General features: G+C 45.5%; 1 protein-coding gene across 5 annotated transcripts in view; it reads left to right on the forward strand.

Annotated features, from left to right (window-relative positions):
- PLXNB1 (plexin B1) overlaps positions 1-17154 on the forward strand; it is a 77108-nt gene that overhangs the window by 45210 nt on the left and 14744 nt on the right. For all 5 annotated transcript variants that reach the window (XM_021531427.3, XM_021531432.3, XM_021531442.3 and 2 more), the window contains 16 exons: positions 735-835; positions 1509-1641; positions 2332-2488; positions 5306-5414; positions 5512-5620; positions 6207-7070; positions 7191-7316; positions 8414-8536; positions 9480-9573; positions 9828-9994; positions 11015-11166; positions 13011-13116; positions 14405-14541; positions 15148-15324; positions 15516-15684; positions 16785-17027. In XM_021531427.3, coding sequence (XP_021387102.2) covers positions 735-835; positions 1509-1641; positions 2332-2488; positions 5306-5414; positions 5512-5620; positions 6207-7070; positions 7191-7316; positions 8414-8536; positions 9480-9573; positions 9828-9994; positions 11015-11166; positions 13011-13116; positions 14405-14541; positions 15148-15324; positions 15516-15684; positions 16785-17027 — 2967 coding nt within the window. The remainder of the gene's footprint in view (positions 1-734; positions 836-1508; positions 1642-2331; positions 2489-5305; positions 5415-5511; positions 5621-6206; positions 7071-7190; positions 7317-8413; positions 8537-9479; positions 9574-9827; positions 9995-11014; positions 11167-13010; positions 13117-14404; positions 14542-15147; positions 15325-15515; positions 15685-16784; positions 17028-17154) is intronic.

A 17154-nucleotide genomic window follows, 5' to 3' on the forward strand; every position in this document is an offset into this window, starting at 1 on the left:
ATATGCAAATTGCATCACGTACTTAGCAAAAGTAATAGGTCTGGGATTAGAAGTTGGTATTTCAAAGTAGCTGACAGTAGTAGCTGAAGTGTAGTAGCAGATTAAAGAGGGCAAGAGGCTGAAATCAGCAAGGATGGTAAGTTAAAGCAGAAGAATTTTGCAAGTAAAATTTACCCCGAGATGGCAGAAAGTTTTTGCTCCACACTGATCAAAGCTTCAGGGTCTACTTTCAGTCAAAATGGTAGTTCTGTCAGGTAGAGCCGGGCAATAGTGCAGGTGGATTCAGAGGCCTCAGCTGTAGCTGCTGTCTCCAGCTTCAGTTACCAGTGTGTAAGGAGAGATTACATGAGTCCAGAAAAGCAAAAAAGTGGATGATATTCAGTTGGCTGTTCTATAATTCACTGTGTTAAAATGCAGTTTTATGACTAAATACGATTTCCTCTTTGGAAAACATGTTGCAGAATAACCAATGAATAGCAATACAGTTTGCTTTCCTCAGTGTCTCTCTGTAGCCTGATGTTTAGATGTCCTACACCAGTATGTGAAATGGAAATTGAAATTCCAGAGCCCATTCAGATGGGCTCTGGAAACTTGTTCTTATTTTGTTTGTTTTTAAGGGAGTTGTTTTGATGAGATGTGGATTATGAGACTTTTTGGTTAGGTATAAGAAGCCAATGACCTGGGAGCTGTGTTGTGTGTGCTGTGTTTTCCACTTTTCATTTTTTCTCTGACAGGTGGTAAAGGTTCCCATAATGGAATGTTCCCTGTACTTGGACTGTGAATCCTGTCTGGCACTGAAAGATCCCTACTGTGGCTGGTGTGTCCTTCAGGGAAGGTAAGATAGATCCCTCTTCACCTGTAAGGATTTTGGAGAGAGAGTGCCTAGGGATTGCCTTCACTTACTCTCTTCCTTTTATCTGCATCTGGATTTTGTTTATCTTTAGTTCCTTTATGGGACATTTGCTCTAACTTACCATTCTTCTCTCTGCTTCCCTGAAACACTGCCAGCAGCAATAGCAGTTGCACACAGGGGCATCTTTCCATTGATTTTTGGGTCTTTAGCATCACACACGATTCCCCTGTTCATTAGATTTCAGCCTGGTTCTAGTCTGACTTCAGCTCAAACTATCACATTGCAAGTTTAGAGAAACTATCTTATCTCTTCTTCTGTTGTCTTACTTAGCACTCTCACTACTTGTTCCCCTACTGATGTTGCTTAATGAGACATGGTTTATTCCAGTGTCTGTGTCTGCCTGCTGGCTCTGCTTCTCTGTAGAAAGTCACAGGATTTAGTTCATGAAACCTGAAGCTCGAGAAGCGCCTTCCCATCTATAATTTCACAACAGTTCATCCTGTTATTGAAGGTGGTGGGAGGCTGGGACTTCAGTGGCTTGTGCAGCAGCTTCCCCAAGACTCTAGCAAGGCTTGAGACAGCTAGTGTCTGCTTGGAAGCCAAACACAAGCTGCTGCTCAGGTCTCTCACAGGGCTTCTTGCTGTTTCCCTGCAGGTGCAGCCGTCGCTCCGAGTGCTTGCGGTCCAGGTTGAGTGAGCAGTGGCTCTGGAGCTTTAACTCTACACAGCAGTGTCTGTCTGTCCAGTCACTAACTCCAGCCAATATCAGCAGAGAGGAAAAGAGAAATGTGAGTGGGGGTGATCCTCTGATGATGCTCAAGCTTATAGAAAGTCCTCTGCAAACTGAGGAGTCACAAGTTTTTCTGTTGCTTTCACTGGGGGGCTGAAACACTGAACCTTCAGGCACGTTGTCTGCCTCACATGAGGGACTTATCTCCTGGTACAGCCAAGCTGTTCATTCAGTTGTTTGGCTGTTTCTTTGTTTTCTCTAAAATGAAATGTCCTTGCCTGCAAAGAGTTATTCTGGAGTATGTGATGCCTGCTTGGATGGGGATCCTCCTTGTTTTAGTATATATAAGGTGCCTGTGTCTGTGCTTTCAGTGTTTCTGTCAGCTGCTGTCAGGAGGACCTGAAAGGAGTGGCCCAAAATTACAGCTCCTGTCTGGCATGTGATAGCTAGCAGAAAAGCTAAGAAGGTGTTGGAGTGATTTGAAGTCTGTCATTGTGTCAGGAAGTGGCAAGAACCTGTCTTTTGCTAGAGGCTTGGGCAATGGGGGAAGTTGTCAGTTGCTGGAGGAATGCCAGGTTCAGTTCGGGAATGGCAAGAGATGATGAATGGAACAGTCAGTCTTAAGAGACATAGGAAAATGAGCTTTTTGTAGATAACTACTTTATGGGATTCTTCCTTTGAAAAAACAGAACCAAAAATTTATATTAAACGAAGGCAAATTATTTACTAGATATTATTGAACTGACAGATATTCTTGGCCATCTCGGACTTACCTTCTCTGCGTGAGGAAGAATTTTACTCATGTTATTTTGAAGATTACGAAAGCCCAGCAGTTCTGACAGAGTCAGGAATCATGTGTCCTTCTCCAGATCCCAGCCAAGCACCAGCTTTGCCAACAGGAACAGGTTAGTGAAATGCTTTCAGTGGAGCATGATAGCTCTGATAACATTGTTGGGAGAAAGTATGTTGTGGGCCATCGTATTGCCGGGATTAACAGCCATGAATGTATGTGGACTGTCAGCAGGTGTTCATTTCATTCCTCATAATATCTGTTTGCTTTCTACTTGTCACACACATCCTGTGCTATTCTGGGCTGTTGCCAAATTCCAATGCCAAATTCTAATAGTTGGAAAGGAGTTCCTGTTTGAAGGGGTGTATGCAAATCTGAACGTGATCTGAAATGCAGTCTAGAGAGGTGGCTGGTTTGGAAGCTTTTTCCTAAATCTGGAGAGAAAACTCTCATAAATATTGCTTTATTATTAAAACTAAACAAAAAGCAACCTTCTCAAAATCCATGTACTGGGAGAAGGAAGTACATGTAAGGAAAGGCAAGAAGAGACCCATGGTCCTTAAAGATATAAATAAATCTGCAATGTGGCATAACCTCAGAAAATACACAGCCTGTGAACGATAGTTGGCTGAGTATTGCTGATTGGCCACTCTAAAGAACCTGGAAAGTTCTCAATTTGTTTTCTTTGCATTGGATTTTACCCAGCCTGTCAGTGTGAGCTCTGATGAGCTGATCTCTTCAAAGAGTTTGTTCATCTGAAGTAAAAGGCAGATGTCCATTGGGACACATCCACACCTAAATGGCTGAACAGAATTTCTGTGCAAGTATGCAGCTGGCTAATAGGTATGAAGCAATCTCCATGGACATAACATGATACCAGAACTCAGTTAACACACTCATTCAATCTCAAACTGCTTCATTTTCAGTATTATTTGCAGTATTTTAATACCTGGATATCACACAGCTTTAGTCTAGAACAAACCCACCAGGTCTTCATTCAGGGTGGTCAGGCAGAGGGAAGAGGGTTTCATGCATTGCCATTGCAAACAGAGTGGGCAGGATTTGCTTCTCTGTTTAGTTGTATGGGTCTGAATTTAAGCACAGTTGTGAAAAATCAGTGTAGATAAAGCCACAGCCTAGTTCTCATTATTTTAGGCTTCAGATATTCTTATCAACTCCTTTGTAAGTCAGTCTTGCTTTTATTGCAAGATCCATTTCCTACATTACTTTCATATTTTGCTTGAGACTTATCAAGTGGCTCCTGTTCTGTAGCTTGCTCGTGGATGGTTTCTGTGCATTTGATCTATTTGTATTGTCCTTTTGCTTCCGCAGTGCTTCTCCCACTCAATGAACTATGGCCAGCCCCTAGCACAGAGCTTTGCTGTTTAACTGTGCCAGCTTCTTCTTCATGTTCTCTTGTTTCTCAGGCTTTCTCTCTCCTTCACTGTATTGTTATTCCTTCTCTGCGTGGCTTCTGTACTCTGCTAAGATTAATTTGAAGCTGGTAACCAGATTCATACATTGTTTTCTAAATGAGATCTCATTAGGGCCTCAGATAACAACACTTTCCTATTCCTACTTATAATACTTTCCCCAGTTCACTAAAATATTTGCCATTTTCCAGCTTTATTTTAAAGGTTGCATGCCAGTTTATCCATCATATGTAGCTGTTGAGCTCCAAATTAGTAGCACAAAGTCTTGCTCTTGATCTGCAAGTGCTTGACCTCATCTTCTGTACTGTCAAACAGCATTATTGGCAGTCATGGGAAATAATGGCCTTTTTGGAGAAAGGAGTATTTATAAATATGGTGTCATAACCCTGAAATCCTGGGAGGTGTTAGCCCTTCCACCACTGCCAAATGCAATCATCTCTATGACAGTGATAGGAGTTGGCAGTATTGCAGTGACTCCAGCCTCCAGCTGCCTAGGCTATACCCTTATTTTCTGCACATCCTGGATTTCAATACACCCCCATCGCTGTTTTATTAGCATATTGCTTCCCTTGCCATTCTGTCAGGTATTCAGCTTAGACCTGACTGGTTCTTCACATGTTGATTGTTTTGCTGTGACTAGAGATTGCTTGCAAGAGGAGCTCTGAAATCTCGTTCTGAGAGGAACACAGTGCACAATGTTCTTATTACTTACTTTTATTGCAAACTGCCCTAGAGAAACAGCAGCTCCTGGGGTTGAGCAGAGAATGCAGCATACTCCCATTATTTGGAGAATTAGTAACCAGCTCTAAGGTTGAAGGCATTTGTCTGGGACAAGATTAATAAGGTGATTTAGTACTGTCTTATGCAAAATATCTCCTTCCAGCTGATGCTATCAGCTGCAGTAAGATTTGACCCTCTCTGCAGCTATTTGGTCTAGAGAAAACAGTGTCAGTCTCTTCCCAAAGAGAACAGGGCTATCCTGAGGGTTGTAATTGATGTGAAACCTGGATTTTAAAGCAGATAAGCCTTCAGTCGTTGCAAGTGAGATTACAAATCTTATAAACCTCTTTCCTGACTCACTTCTTAGTCTGGTCATAGAATAAAGCTCTCAAGGTAAAGGCAGCATGTGAAGGGCACATCAGTTCTAAGGTTTCATTTTCCTTTGGATGACAAAAGAAGGCAATCAGCTTTGAGCCTCAATGTTACTTCTTCCTGTAATACAGAGATGGCAGTGGAATTACAGAGATAAAGATGGACAGATCTTCAGACTAGTCTTCTTTCCCATGGGTTGGCAAGAGCTGTCACTAACTACTCCTGATGAACTTGTCCAACCTGTTTTTAGTGTCCGTAGGATAATCCAGTGATTGAGGTGCTAAAAGCATGGAAGGGAATCTGCCTCAATGTTTGACAGTGTCTATCCTAAAGCATGCTGTGTCTCCTAACAGTATGGCAAACTTGTAGGGGCTCCATTTCTAAGAAATTTTTATTTTCATTTTCAGATCATGTCACCATAAAGCTTGTAGTGCGTTTCCATGACATCTTCATTGCTTCTGTGGACTTCTCTTTCTATGACTGTGCTGCAGTGGCCCTGCTGTGGAAATCGGCACCGTGAGCACCTGCTTTTTCTCTTCTGTAGTTTTAGGGAGGGTGGCTGTCCCTTTCTGCTTGTCCTCTCTTAGCAGCTGCTTTTCTGTCATTCCTCCAGGTGCCAGAAGTGTGTGAGCAGTCTCTGGGGATGTAACTGGTGCATCCAGCAGCACCTCTGCACCCACAAAGCAGCCTGTGAGGAGGGAGTCATTATCTACAATGAAAGGGTACGTGTCCTGCTCAGACCTAGTCCTGTGTGCCATCACAGCCTTGGTGAGTCAGATCTCTTTTCAGGTAAAATAGCAGCTGTCAGCAAGGAGATGAGCTGTTGGAGCAGAGAGAGCTCTCCTTGGTGTGACATGGGGCTCTGCATCCCTGATACTGCAGGTTTCTGGGGAAGTGCTGTCAGATGAAGCAGGTCATTGTCCTGGGGCTATGCAGCCAGTGCTGTCAAAGTGGTAGGACAAGAGCAAGCTAGCAGGGAGGCTGTGACAGGGAGGTGGAACATGTGCCCAGTGTGTCGCTGCCACAGGTGGCCTTGCATTTTTATGGAGGATGAAGACTAGCAGACTTTCTTCTGAGAGGAAGCCAGTGCAGGCACCTGTGTGAAGAGGGAGTGTTGCTGGATCTTCTGCACTGTGAACATTCCCCAATCCCATCACAAAAGATGGTACAAGATGTAGCTCTCATTAAAATCCAGAGAGTGAAACAGCACCTTGTCTATGGGGAGTCATACAGAGGGTTTTTCTGCTTGGGTTTTATTCTATTCCATTTCTTTCCCTCTTCTCATCTCACCGTGTTGTTTCTTCCTAGGCCCAGATCCCAACCTCGATTGTGTATCCTTCTTCGGCTGCTCCCCTCACCAAGTCCTCTACCACAGCCCCCACCACGGCCCCAAAACCTGTCACCACCCCTGTGCACGTGGGCCCGAGCACTGTGCCCCACACAGAGGCCATCCACATCACGCCCTCCGCAGCCCCGGAGCCGACGACGGAGCCCACACAGAGCCCCGGCTACACCCACCTGACCCTCTCCACCGAAGCCGCCTCTCTCCAGGCTGCCACAGAGGCCCCACTGCCACCTCCAGCAGACAAACCTGCCGTCACTGTGCCAGAGACAACTTCTCCTGCTGCATCTGTCCTCTCCAGCCCATCTAAAAACATGGATCACATAGCCTTGCCCACTGAAGGGCCAGCCACAGCCCAGGATGCCTGGCACACAGACCCACCCACCACCCTTGGGGGTAGCCCTCTGCACACATCTCCAGTGGCAGCTGTAACACCTTCCCCTCAAGTCACAAGTTTCAAGTGGCCTCCAAGTCCTTTTCCTACCACAGAAGCACTGACATCTGCCATCTCATCTCCTCAGACGGCCAGCCAGGTGCCAGGGAGCCCTGTTGTCTCTGATGATGCTCCTGGATTGCCAGGAACTGAGCTCCCTGTTTCAAGGCTCCCAACATCAGCTCCTCCTCAGTGGCTGCTGGAGAAAGGCACAGAGCTCCAGGACACAGAGGACTGGATGGATTTGCTGCAGGCTGAGAATGACACATCTCTTTTCTCTGCTTCTACTCTTCTGTCGGGTGATGGCGATTCTTCAGAGAGGGATGTCCCTGACTTTCCCAGGATCCTTCACCCTGACCTCGATTATCAGTATGATGCCCCTGAGTTTTGGGAGGAGGTAAGTTACTGGCCTTTTGTAATTCACAGTCTAAGGCTGTAACTCTTTGAAGTTTTCTTACAGATTGTCAAGTATTTCAGCACACAGGAGGGATTGTGTCCTGTGGGTTTTTTTTTCCAGAGTGAAGAGCCTAGCTGGGGTCCAAATGCGTGTCCTTGTGTGGAGGGAATCCAGGGATCTTCTCTGTTTCCAGTCAATGTGGCGAGGAAGATAACCCTGCTGGGAAAGAACTTCCACCTCTATCAGGTAGTCAGCTCAATGCCACCACCATCAAGAAATTGCATTAATGCAGGGCATTGTTTGGACAACCTGGCCACTCGGCTGCTAAAAATATGTGTAAGATACAGATGTGACTCTACCTAGGTTTCTCCTAGAGGAATAACCTATTTCTGTGCATAAAGAATTCCATAGCTGGGTGTATTCGTGTGTAGAAGGTCACCAAGAGAAAGGGAGAGTACAAGTGTGCACCAGCCTGCTGGAGAATCTGCATGTGTTTGGATTAAATTGCACCTGTGCTGCACTGCAGATGGTAGTTCTTGGAATAACTTTCTGCTGAATCCATCCTGTTTGTTTGTCTTTCCATAAGCTAAAGACAAGTCATCTGTTCCCTTTCCTTTCTGACATGCTGATGTTTATGTGGCTATTCCTGCTGTACCTGAAACTTCTGCAGTGGGGAAAACCACTATTGACAGTGCTGTTTCTTAGGTGTGCCTCTGATAAAAATTCTCTTTGCTTCTCAAGACAGAAGATGGTTTAGTAACCTTTGACCAAAAAAAACCCAACTCAGAACATGCAACCCACAGTCTTAATTGTTACTTTATACATTAAATCTGATATACTGCACTGCTCAGAGGAGCACAGCTGGTTCCAGAGAGATGCCTATCTAGCTTTTTTACAGGAAGTATCTAAACAGTTCAGTGGAAGGTTTACAGGAAAGAGACAGGGAGGAGAAATACACACTTACTGGTTTTGACATGCTCTGCCCTCATCTGTGTACTCTATTCTTCATCTCCAGGCTAGCGTTTCACAGGGACGTACTGACATAACTTCACAGTCCCACTGTTTGTTTTTTTTTCATTTCTCCCTCTGTGCTAAGTTCTCTGCACAGTGACACACATGCTCCTTTCTAGGTGTTTAGTGTTGGTTTGCTTTTCATATATGGAGGCAGTCACAGCATAGAGGGGCCTTGAATACAGCATAGAGCTGGCATAACAAGGGGAGCGAGAGGAGCATGCTGCTGGTTTGGTGGCATGGGGAAGGGTGCTGAACTGGAGAGGTAGGACAACACCTGTGCAGCCTGAAGCTCTCTGTCACTGAGAAATGGTGCCATGTGTCTCCTGCAGGACCAGCAGTGGGACTATGAGTGTGTCTTGAATTTGGAGGGGAGGACAGTGGTGATGGAAGCTTATGTGGAAGGAGAAGAAACAAACAAGTCCCTCTGCTATATCACCTGCCAGATGAACCAGGTGAGTGCTGTGCCATTTCAGAGTTCACACAGGTGCTGGTTTAGCTCAGCAAGAGAATAGGATGGAAGGCAAGGTCTGGAGGAAAGAGCTTATTTTGCAGAAGTATTTATAGACTATTTAGCACTCTGGGGCCCTCAGCTCTGATGCTGCTGCCTGCCAGTACTGATATGTTCAACCTTAGGAAGATTGTGCAGTCTGAGCCACATGACCTGTTGCTGCGCTAGCTGTAGCAGGGGATTCTGAACTGGCCAGCACAGTGCCATTCCTGCTTTAGCTTGAGGCATTGTTGTTTGTCATTCTCTGCATCATGACTCTGGAGATGATTGTTCTTTTGTGAGAAGAAAAATGCTGTTAGTACTGATTTTGTCCTTGGTGATAGAAGCAGGCCTGTGGATTGAAAAATTATCAGACAGACATGTACACTTCTGGATGCTGTGTGAATTTTACTTAAGGCAAGATTTGAAAGCAGAGATGTTATTTTCAGTCTACAAACTCATATAGTTAAGGGAGAAGAACAACACAGGCTCTTGTACATGAGCCCTGCAGACCAATTGTGATCCTATAGCATCAGCTCTATTGAAATTACATAAATGCCAGCTTGAGCAGCTTTCTGAGCAGGTGGCTTGTAGATAGGAATTGGCCACTTAGGAATCAGACAGGAAGTTAGACAAGTATTGTTGTGAGCACAGACTTGGTTTTCAGTGTTCATCTTAGTGAACCAAAACCTGCTACTCTTTCTAGAGCAGAATTGTGACTGTGAACCAGTGAGGACAAGCCTGTACTGCCACAGCCCCAACTAACACTGCCTTGTCTACATGCATGGAAGTTCCATGTAGGCTGTTTGTGTCATGCACTGTTCAGTATTGAGGCTGGTCCTTCTTGCCTATTCAGCTGGTTTGTTTTTGCCTCTGTTAAGTCCTCTTGATGATCTTTGTCTTTGCAGTACAGTTACGCAGCACCTCAACTTGAATTCAGTGCTATGGTGTTTGTACAGAGGCGACGACACCTTCGAGTGGACAGTGCTGCAGATCTTCATGGTAGGAGTGCAACACCTTCCCAGTAAAAACACAGCAGATGAGGTGGAAGGGAATTGAGAAAACCTCAAATGAACCTTTTTATACTATTGTGGTAGTCCTATCACAAGAAAACTGAGGAAAACAGAGCTGCGCTTCTGTCACTTGTCACGGGGGCAGGAGAAGGAGTGGGGTCTGTAAAAGACATCATGCTGCTGGGTTATGTGTGTGCCCTGTGGGAATGTTTGCAGGTACCTCTGAATTTTTCTCCTTTGCAGTGACTTTTTACAACTGCTCTGTGGGACACACTGATTGTAGCCGCTGCCAAACAGCTGACTCAAAGTACAACTGCGTGTGGTGTGGAGGTGACAACCCCAGCTGCATCTTCAGGGGCTCTTGCAAGGAAGAAGTTGAAGACCTGTGTCCAGCACCTCTCATTCACTCTGTGAGTAATTTGCTCACTGGTGTACTGCACACAGGGCAAGGAGGGCTTCATTCTGCAGTGGAAGCCAAAGGGCTGTGAACTCAGAGTGCAAACAGTGCAGCTCATTAATTTATTGACCGTCTGAAGAGGAAGTTCAATTGGAGTCCCTCAGTGTTGTGAGGATTCTAGACTGTTGTTGCTGGGCTTTCAGTTTGCTAATAGAGAACAGTGGGGAATTATTAATTTGTATCTCAGCTGAAACTGGTGCACCAGAATCATTCAGGAGCTGGGAAATGGTCCACAGGATGAATCCTCCAACTGTCCTGAGCCAGACCCTGAAACAGGTTGGCCCATCTAAGCCTGGGGCAGAGGAGGGTAAAACCTAATAACAACAGCACAGCAATGATGGGAAAGGCATGACAGGTTACTGGAATTAATTATTTTTTGTCTGTTTATTTTAAATGTTTCTTGCTAACTGCCACATGAGAAATGTCTGTAGCCATGTGTCCCTTTTGCTGTCAGCTTGTCCTCCCTTCAGTGGCACACAACATCCATGTGCTGCATCTTGTCTTAGTTTGGATGCTGCTCAGAGACAGCTTTGACATTTGTGCAGCATGCAATTCATTGTCGTCCTGATGCTGAGGGGGGAATGGTGCTTGTTGCTTCAATACTAGTAACATGTATTGGCTTGTGCATTCCCACTTTTCAGCAGAAATGCCCTGTGGAGTGGTCAGCATGTTGATGGGAAGGCAAAGTAGGGCAGTCTTTGCCTTCTAAGTGGATTATCACCTCTGGGTGGGGACTGCTGGCAGCAGCAAGGTATGGGAAAGAAGGCTTCAACTGTGATGTTCTTTATGGCCTTTCTTCTGATGAGGCTGCAACCTGGGACTAGTCCAAGCCAGTAAAAGGAGTCAGCAGGAGTGACCTGAACAGGCAGAGTTTGCACCAGGGCAGCTGAAGGGCCCTGTGCTGTAGATCAGTCACCAGACTGTGGAGGTCTGAGATACTGTGACATTTACACATGCGCGGATGTCTTTGCAGGTGTACCCCCTGTCTGGACCAGTGGAAGGTGGCACTAGAATCACCATCACTGGCTCAAACCTCGGGCAGAAACATCAAGACATTGCAGAAACTGTCACTGTTGCAGGAATTCCCTGTGCCGTAGATGCTCAAGAGTATGAGATCTCTAGCAGGTAGAGTATCTGTGAAACCTTCCCCCAGAGGCAGGCGCTGGCTTTTCCCTGGCTGCTGACCCAGCCTGAGATGTCTTTGCCTTTGCTGTAGTAGGTGTTGAGCCCTGCCCATTCCCAGGAATTACCCTGAGTAAGGTCACTGTGTAAGCACTTGCTCAGGCAGTGACCCTAGAGAGATAAGGGTGTGTACAAGGTGACAGCCAAACAGTGATGCAGTGTTCCAACCATGCTACCCAGACAGAGCCCCCTGTCAGGTCAGAGAGTTGTGGGCTCAGAACCCTGCAATTTCATGGGTGTCTCACTCAGCCACAGGAGATTTCAGTAAAGCAAAGGACACGGCTTGTGCAAGTATCACTGATAGGGAAATAGCCTGACCATGTTAACACAGGGTGAGCATGGGAACACATAGTTGAAGGCACACCCCTAGACAGTCAGTCTTCATGTGCTAGCAAGATTTCCCCCCAGGAGCAAACTCAAAGAAAAGATCCTCTCTGGCAGGGACAGATGAGGAAGTCCTGGTGGGCCCAGTGCCAGGAATGGCACTTCTGGTGGCCAGGAATGCCTGATAGATCACACAGTGCTTGTAAAAGTAGTGGCAAGGAGAAGGATGAGAAGCAGAAAGACCTATCCTCCTGACTCTGGCTCATGTCAGTGATAGAGAATTGTGCAGCTGGTGTGTCTGGCCAGGGCAGAGCAAAATAATAAAGCAGTAGTTAGGTGTTAAGAGGTATGAATGGGAGATAACTAGGAAGCAAGGATAAAAGGATATTTGTGTAGTTGGCCTGTGGCAAGGCAGGTAGGTTGAAGCTTTGGACAAGAGAAAGAGAGGAGCCAAACAACCAGCAGGAGAAGAGGAGGGCAATTGTGAGTAAACTCTTATCAGAGCTATCACAAACATGTTTTACATTCCATGTTAGCAGTAGTTGTAGCACCCTTCCCTCTAGGAGCCAGGTAAGATCCTGTTGGGAATGGCTTGCTTTGTTCAGCAGTGTTGTCCTGTCTGTGCAATTTGTTTGTCTGGATCCATCTGCTTTCTGTTTTCATCCTAGAATTAGAGCTTAATCTTTCTGGTTTTAGCACTATCTGTGTTCTGTATCTGTAAATCACCTGGCATCACAGGGTCTTGGTTTGGACTTCACTGCCTAAGTTCAAATTCCTCAGCCTCTTTAGTTGAGGGGATATAGCTGTGAACCTGGAACCCACTCCTGAGCAAGGCACAGACAAAATTAATCTCCTGCTATGCAAGAGGGCTGGGAAGTCTGCAGATTAGCTTTTCTGTTAGCAAATGAGTGCTGTAACATGGGACTCCTTGCTGCTCTCTTCAAAGTATAGTTTGACTTTTCATCTTGTCAGCATCTCCCACAGCAAATGATGTCTGGAAGAAGGGCTGGGAGGAATGGCTGGTGCAGATCAGGGGATCTGGCTGGTTGCAGAGGCCACTGGCTGAAAACCAGTGACAGCTAAACCCAGGTCTTGAGTCTTCTCCTGCATCAGACACTGCACTAATGTGTGGATTGACCACTGGCCAGATGCAACTGATTTTGATCAGCTCTGGAATATAGAAGAGTTCTTGGACTCTGTGTATCTGTGCCATAGTGGGTTTCATCCTGTCTGTCCCAGAAGGAATAATTTTAGATAGGATGGGAACTGGTCCCTGCTTTTTTTATGCTGCACCTAACCCAGCTTTTTTAGAGGTGTTTCTCAATGTTTGGTCGTGTATGCTGAGCATCAGATGAGGCTGGAAGAAGGGAGCTGTGGTTGCTAGAAGTTTTTAGGACACGCTGCCATGGATGCAGCTCCCCTGCTCTCCCCTGGTGTGACTTTGTTCTTGGGTTGTCCTGCAGCATCGTGTGCATCACTGGCGGGAGCTGGACAGAGAGGTTTGGGCATATTGTGGTGGAGGTACCTGGAGGAGGTCGTGGAGTTTCTGGTCATGTTTTCACCTATCAGGTAACATAACTATAATATCTCCCTTGCTTTCCCAGTGTCTCTCCTAAATGGCTGTTTATTGCATGAGCTTACAGGACTCTACCAGGCACTTGCTGCTGGTATTTTTATCTGATTTTCCTGCTGTTTGTGTTGTGTGGTGTACTGGGATTTTTTTTGTTCGTTTGGTTTGGTTTGTTCCTTCCTCACCCCCCTTTAGATTATAAGAACAGCTGTACTGGTAATACTAAAGATTCTGTAGTCTATTGATTTTATTTCTTTTTTGACAATGGTAGCTGTTAAATACTTAGAGATGCTCTGTATTTTTCTTCTATGTTTCCAACTTGAAGATTTTTTTTTGATGGCTTAACATCATACAAAGACTTTTCTTTTGTTAATATGCAAATTGCTGTTTGAACATGCTTTTATCTTCTGACCTTCAGCAGCTGGTAGCAGTAAGTCCAAAATTCCTGTGCATTTTGTGGAGAAATGTTTCCTATCATTTTTAAACATGTTTCTGATAATTTTTGATATCTTAAACCCAGCAACTATGAAATAATATTTAAGTAACTTTTAAGTACAATTGCTTCTTCCTTTCTGTGCAATTTACAAGAGATTCTGACAAGTCTTAGGTTCTTCAATTTTTGGCTTGATATATATGTACTAGATTATGCCTGCTACTCTTATTTTGGTTATCACCAGTCTCTATTTAGAGACTAGAAATGGTGTACATGTTTGCTTTTTATCCTTTAGTCTTCTTCCTCCTTCTTACTTCATGGATCTTGCTTTTTGTTTGTTAGCAGTGACTTACTTGTGTCACTCTGCTAAATTTTGCTGCAGCTCCTCAGTGGTACTAAGTTTTCTTTTTGTTACAGCACAGGTCTCAACAAAAATTCTTTGGGCACCCTGCTGTTAATCTCCTCATCTGCTAGGCAAACAGGCAATTTATTTGCTACCTTGTTTTTCCTAACCTGAGTTATTAATCCAATTACGGATCTGAACAATCCCTTTGGACTGTTAATCCTCAGGTTTGTGTGTGAGGCTCACAGCTCTGCTGTTTGCAGCATCCATATGCCTTTGGCAGTCTGTGGAAAGGTCCTTGATTCATGTTCTTTCTGGTGTGATTGATCCCTCCTCTTCTCAGTAAAGTAGCTGCTGGAGTATATCTGAGGCCTGCCTGTGGTTTGGATCTGTAGCTTCTATTTTCAGAGCATTAGAGGATACTGGAGACATTCTGCTCTTTTCTTTCCTTGTCTTGTCTTTTGAGGTCCTTATCACTCATTTCCCTTTTTTTTTTGCTTCCCTCTTCTAGAATCCAGAGCTGAAATCCATTGTTCCAACCCAGGGTCCCAAAGCAGGAGGAACCTGCCTTACCCTTCTAGGCTCGAAGCTGCTGACTGGGCATCCTAATGAGATCAGTGTCCTGCTTGGAGACCTCCCTTGTCAGATGTAAGATCAGAAGTTGCCAGTATGCTAGCTGTGCACTGTCCTGAGTCCTTCCTAGAGCCTCCCAGGGTGTGCTGCTGCCTGGAGCAGCTGGAGCTCTGCTTTCCTCTGTGTTTCAGGGGATCTTCCCTGTGAGGATCATGGCAGCAACCTCAACTAACTTAGATTCTAGCCCACCTTCCCTGGATGTGAGCAGGGCTGCACACCTCTGTTCTGCTTGTCCCTTGACAGGACTGTAACCCACCTTGACACTCTGCTGGTGGGGAGCTGCAGTCCTGCAGCCTGATCCCAAGAGCTGCTTGTTCCTTTGCACCTGGGGACACGTAGACCTGCCTCACCTCACTGCTGGTGAGGAGGTACACATACCTTGGTAGCATGTGTCCAGTCCCTTCAGTCTGAACAGTGACCGTACCTGCTTTTTGTCTGCGTGCTGCTCCCAACAGCTGCCCAGCAACTATTACTTGCACAGTATAAAGCACAAGAGCTTTCAGCATGAATTTAGGAAAATAGCAGAAGAGGTTTGCAGACTCTCTGCAAAGAGAAAGGCACAGTATACAAAATCTATCTCTGCAGTGGTTGTATTAATCCCTTGTTCTTCTTCTCTCCAAGCCTCTCTGAGATGACAGAAGATCAGCTGGCATGCCAGACAAGTCCCAGCAATGTGTCCACAGAACTCCCAGTCACTATCAAATACGGGGAGCAAGAGCGGAGGTTGGAAGGATCCCTCTTTAGATATACTCTGGATCCCAACATCACTTTTGCAGAGCCACCTAAAAGCTTCCTCAGGTACAAAGAATGAATGTCCCTTCCCCTGGGCAGTGTGCTGGGGCTGCAGCACCAATGGCAGTTCTCTTGAGTAGCACTTTGGGGTAAAGCCAGGCTTATGCCAGAATGAGCATAAACAGAAGGATAGGAGCATGGACAAAATTGAGCTAATGAATAACAGGTGAGCCAGATCAGCTACTTTTGTCTTTCAGTGGAGGGAGAGTGCTCAGAGTTCATGGATACAACTTGGATGTTGTACAGAAACCAAAGATCCGAGTTACGGTTTCTCCATCTGAACGCCGGCGCCGAGGAGTGGGGCGATGGCGAAGGATCATCCCAGACTCTGAGTGTCCTGAGGACTCTCTGTGCAGCATCCAGCAGGTAGCAGGTCACTCTGTGGAGGTGTGGTTGCACAAGGGTTGATATTCCACCTCTGAAGAAGTGGACCTTCTGTCCCTTGGGCTTTTTTTCTCCCACCACTTGCTGTTATCTGCTTGGATTGTACCAACAGTCTTGGCCCATGGAAGTGTTCTCTGTCAGGCTGAGAGGTTAAGCACTTCCACAAACATTTCCATGGGCTGGGTCTGCCTCTGCCTAGAGATGTGGGACAGAAATAGCAATGCACCAGTGTGGAGATAAAGGAATCCACATCCGAGCCAGAGAGTTTGTGTGGCTCAGTGTGTCTGTGCTTCAGATTCTTCCTTTTGCATATTTCAGTCTGTCTCTGTAGTTCTTGGGATGTCTTTCACTCTGAGATACAAAACCAGCCAGAGAAATCACCAACACTACAATAATTTTCTGCTGTCCTGCTGCCAGTCTGTTGAGATGGGTCATTACAGAGGTATTGATGTGGTCACCAAGGTCACGGAGCATGCAGCAGAATTTGCAGAAGTAGAGGGTGGTTTGGCAGCCCAAATAGAAGGATTTGCATTATCAGTGCAAATGGTAAAGGGCTTCCTGTACATAAATGTGTTCCTGATGCACATGCATCAATAACAGCTGGTTTTATCAGTGTTCTTAGGAAACATTTATGGCTGTAGGGCAGAAAAAAAAAACCTCTAATACTTTCACCAAATGTATAAAACATATCCAGCCAGGCATGGGAACACTTTCACAGAAGCATTCAGACTGGGAAAACAGCCTTGCATTGAAGATGTTTGGTCCTGTTCTCTCAGTGCACCGAAATCTAAAGCTGGTCTCTCTCCAGAATTTGCTGCCAGGGGAATGTCAAAGCTGATTCCCACTGCTGAGACCTTCCAACAAAACCAGTGCTATGAAAGCTTTCCTTTAGCGGAACATGGGGAATTCCTCAGATCTTGGATTTTCCCCCTTTATAGTTAAACAGGGTTCTTCTGGCATTTCTCCAGATTAGAAGAATGCAGACTGGCCCCAGATTGTTTAGGGTGGAAAGTATTGCCAAGCTGCAGGAGAAGCATTGGTGTTCCATTACTAACACTTTTTTTTTTGCCTTTTCCACTTAGTTTGAAGAACCATGTCTCATTAACTCTTCCTACCTGATCCTGTGCAAAACTCCAGCCATTAACCTGCTGCTGAGGAGTGTCCGTATCAAACTGGAATTTATTCTGGACAATCTGAGCTTTGATTTCAACTCGCTGCATCCCATGCCTTTCTCTTATGAAATCAACCCCATCCTAAAACCATTGAATGCTGAGGACCCTGCCAAACCATATCGTCACAAGCCAGGAAGTGTCATCTCTGTGGAGGTAAGGCAAAAAACAGCTGGGATTAATGTTCCTTGTATGAAGTTTTATGCAGCATCCAAGGTTTTTAAAGAATTTGACAGGTTACAACCTGTCACAGCACATCTGCTTTGGCCTGTGAGAAACAGTA

Source organism: Lonchura striata, chromosome 12, assembly GCF_046129695.1.
Source record: "Lonchura striata isolate bLonStr1 chromosome 12, bLonStr1.mat, whole genome shotgun sequence".
Taxonomy (NCBI): Eukaryota; Metazoa; Chordata; class Aves; order Passeriformes; family Estrildidae; genus Lonchura; species Lonchura striata.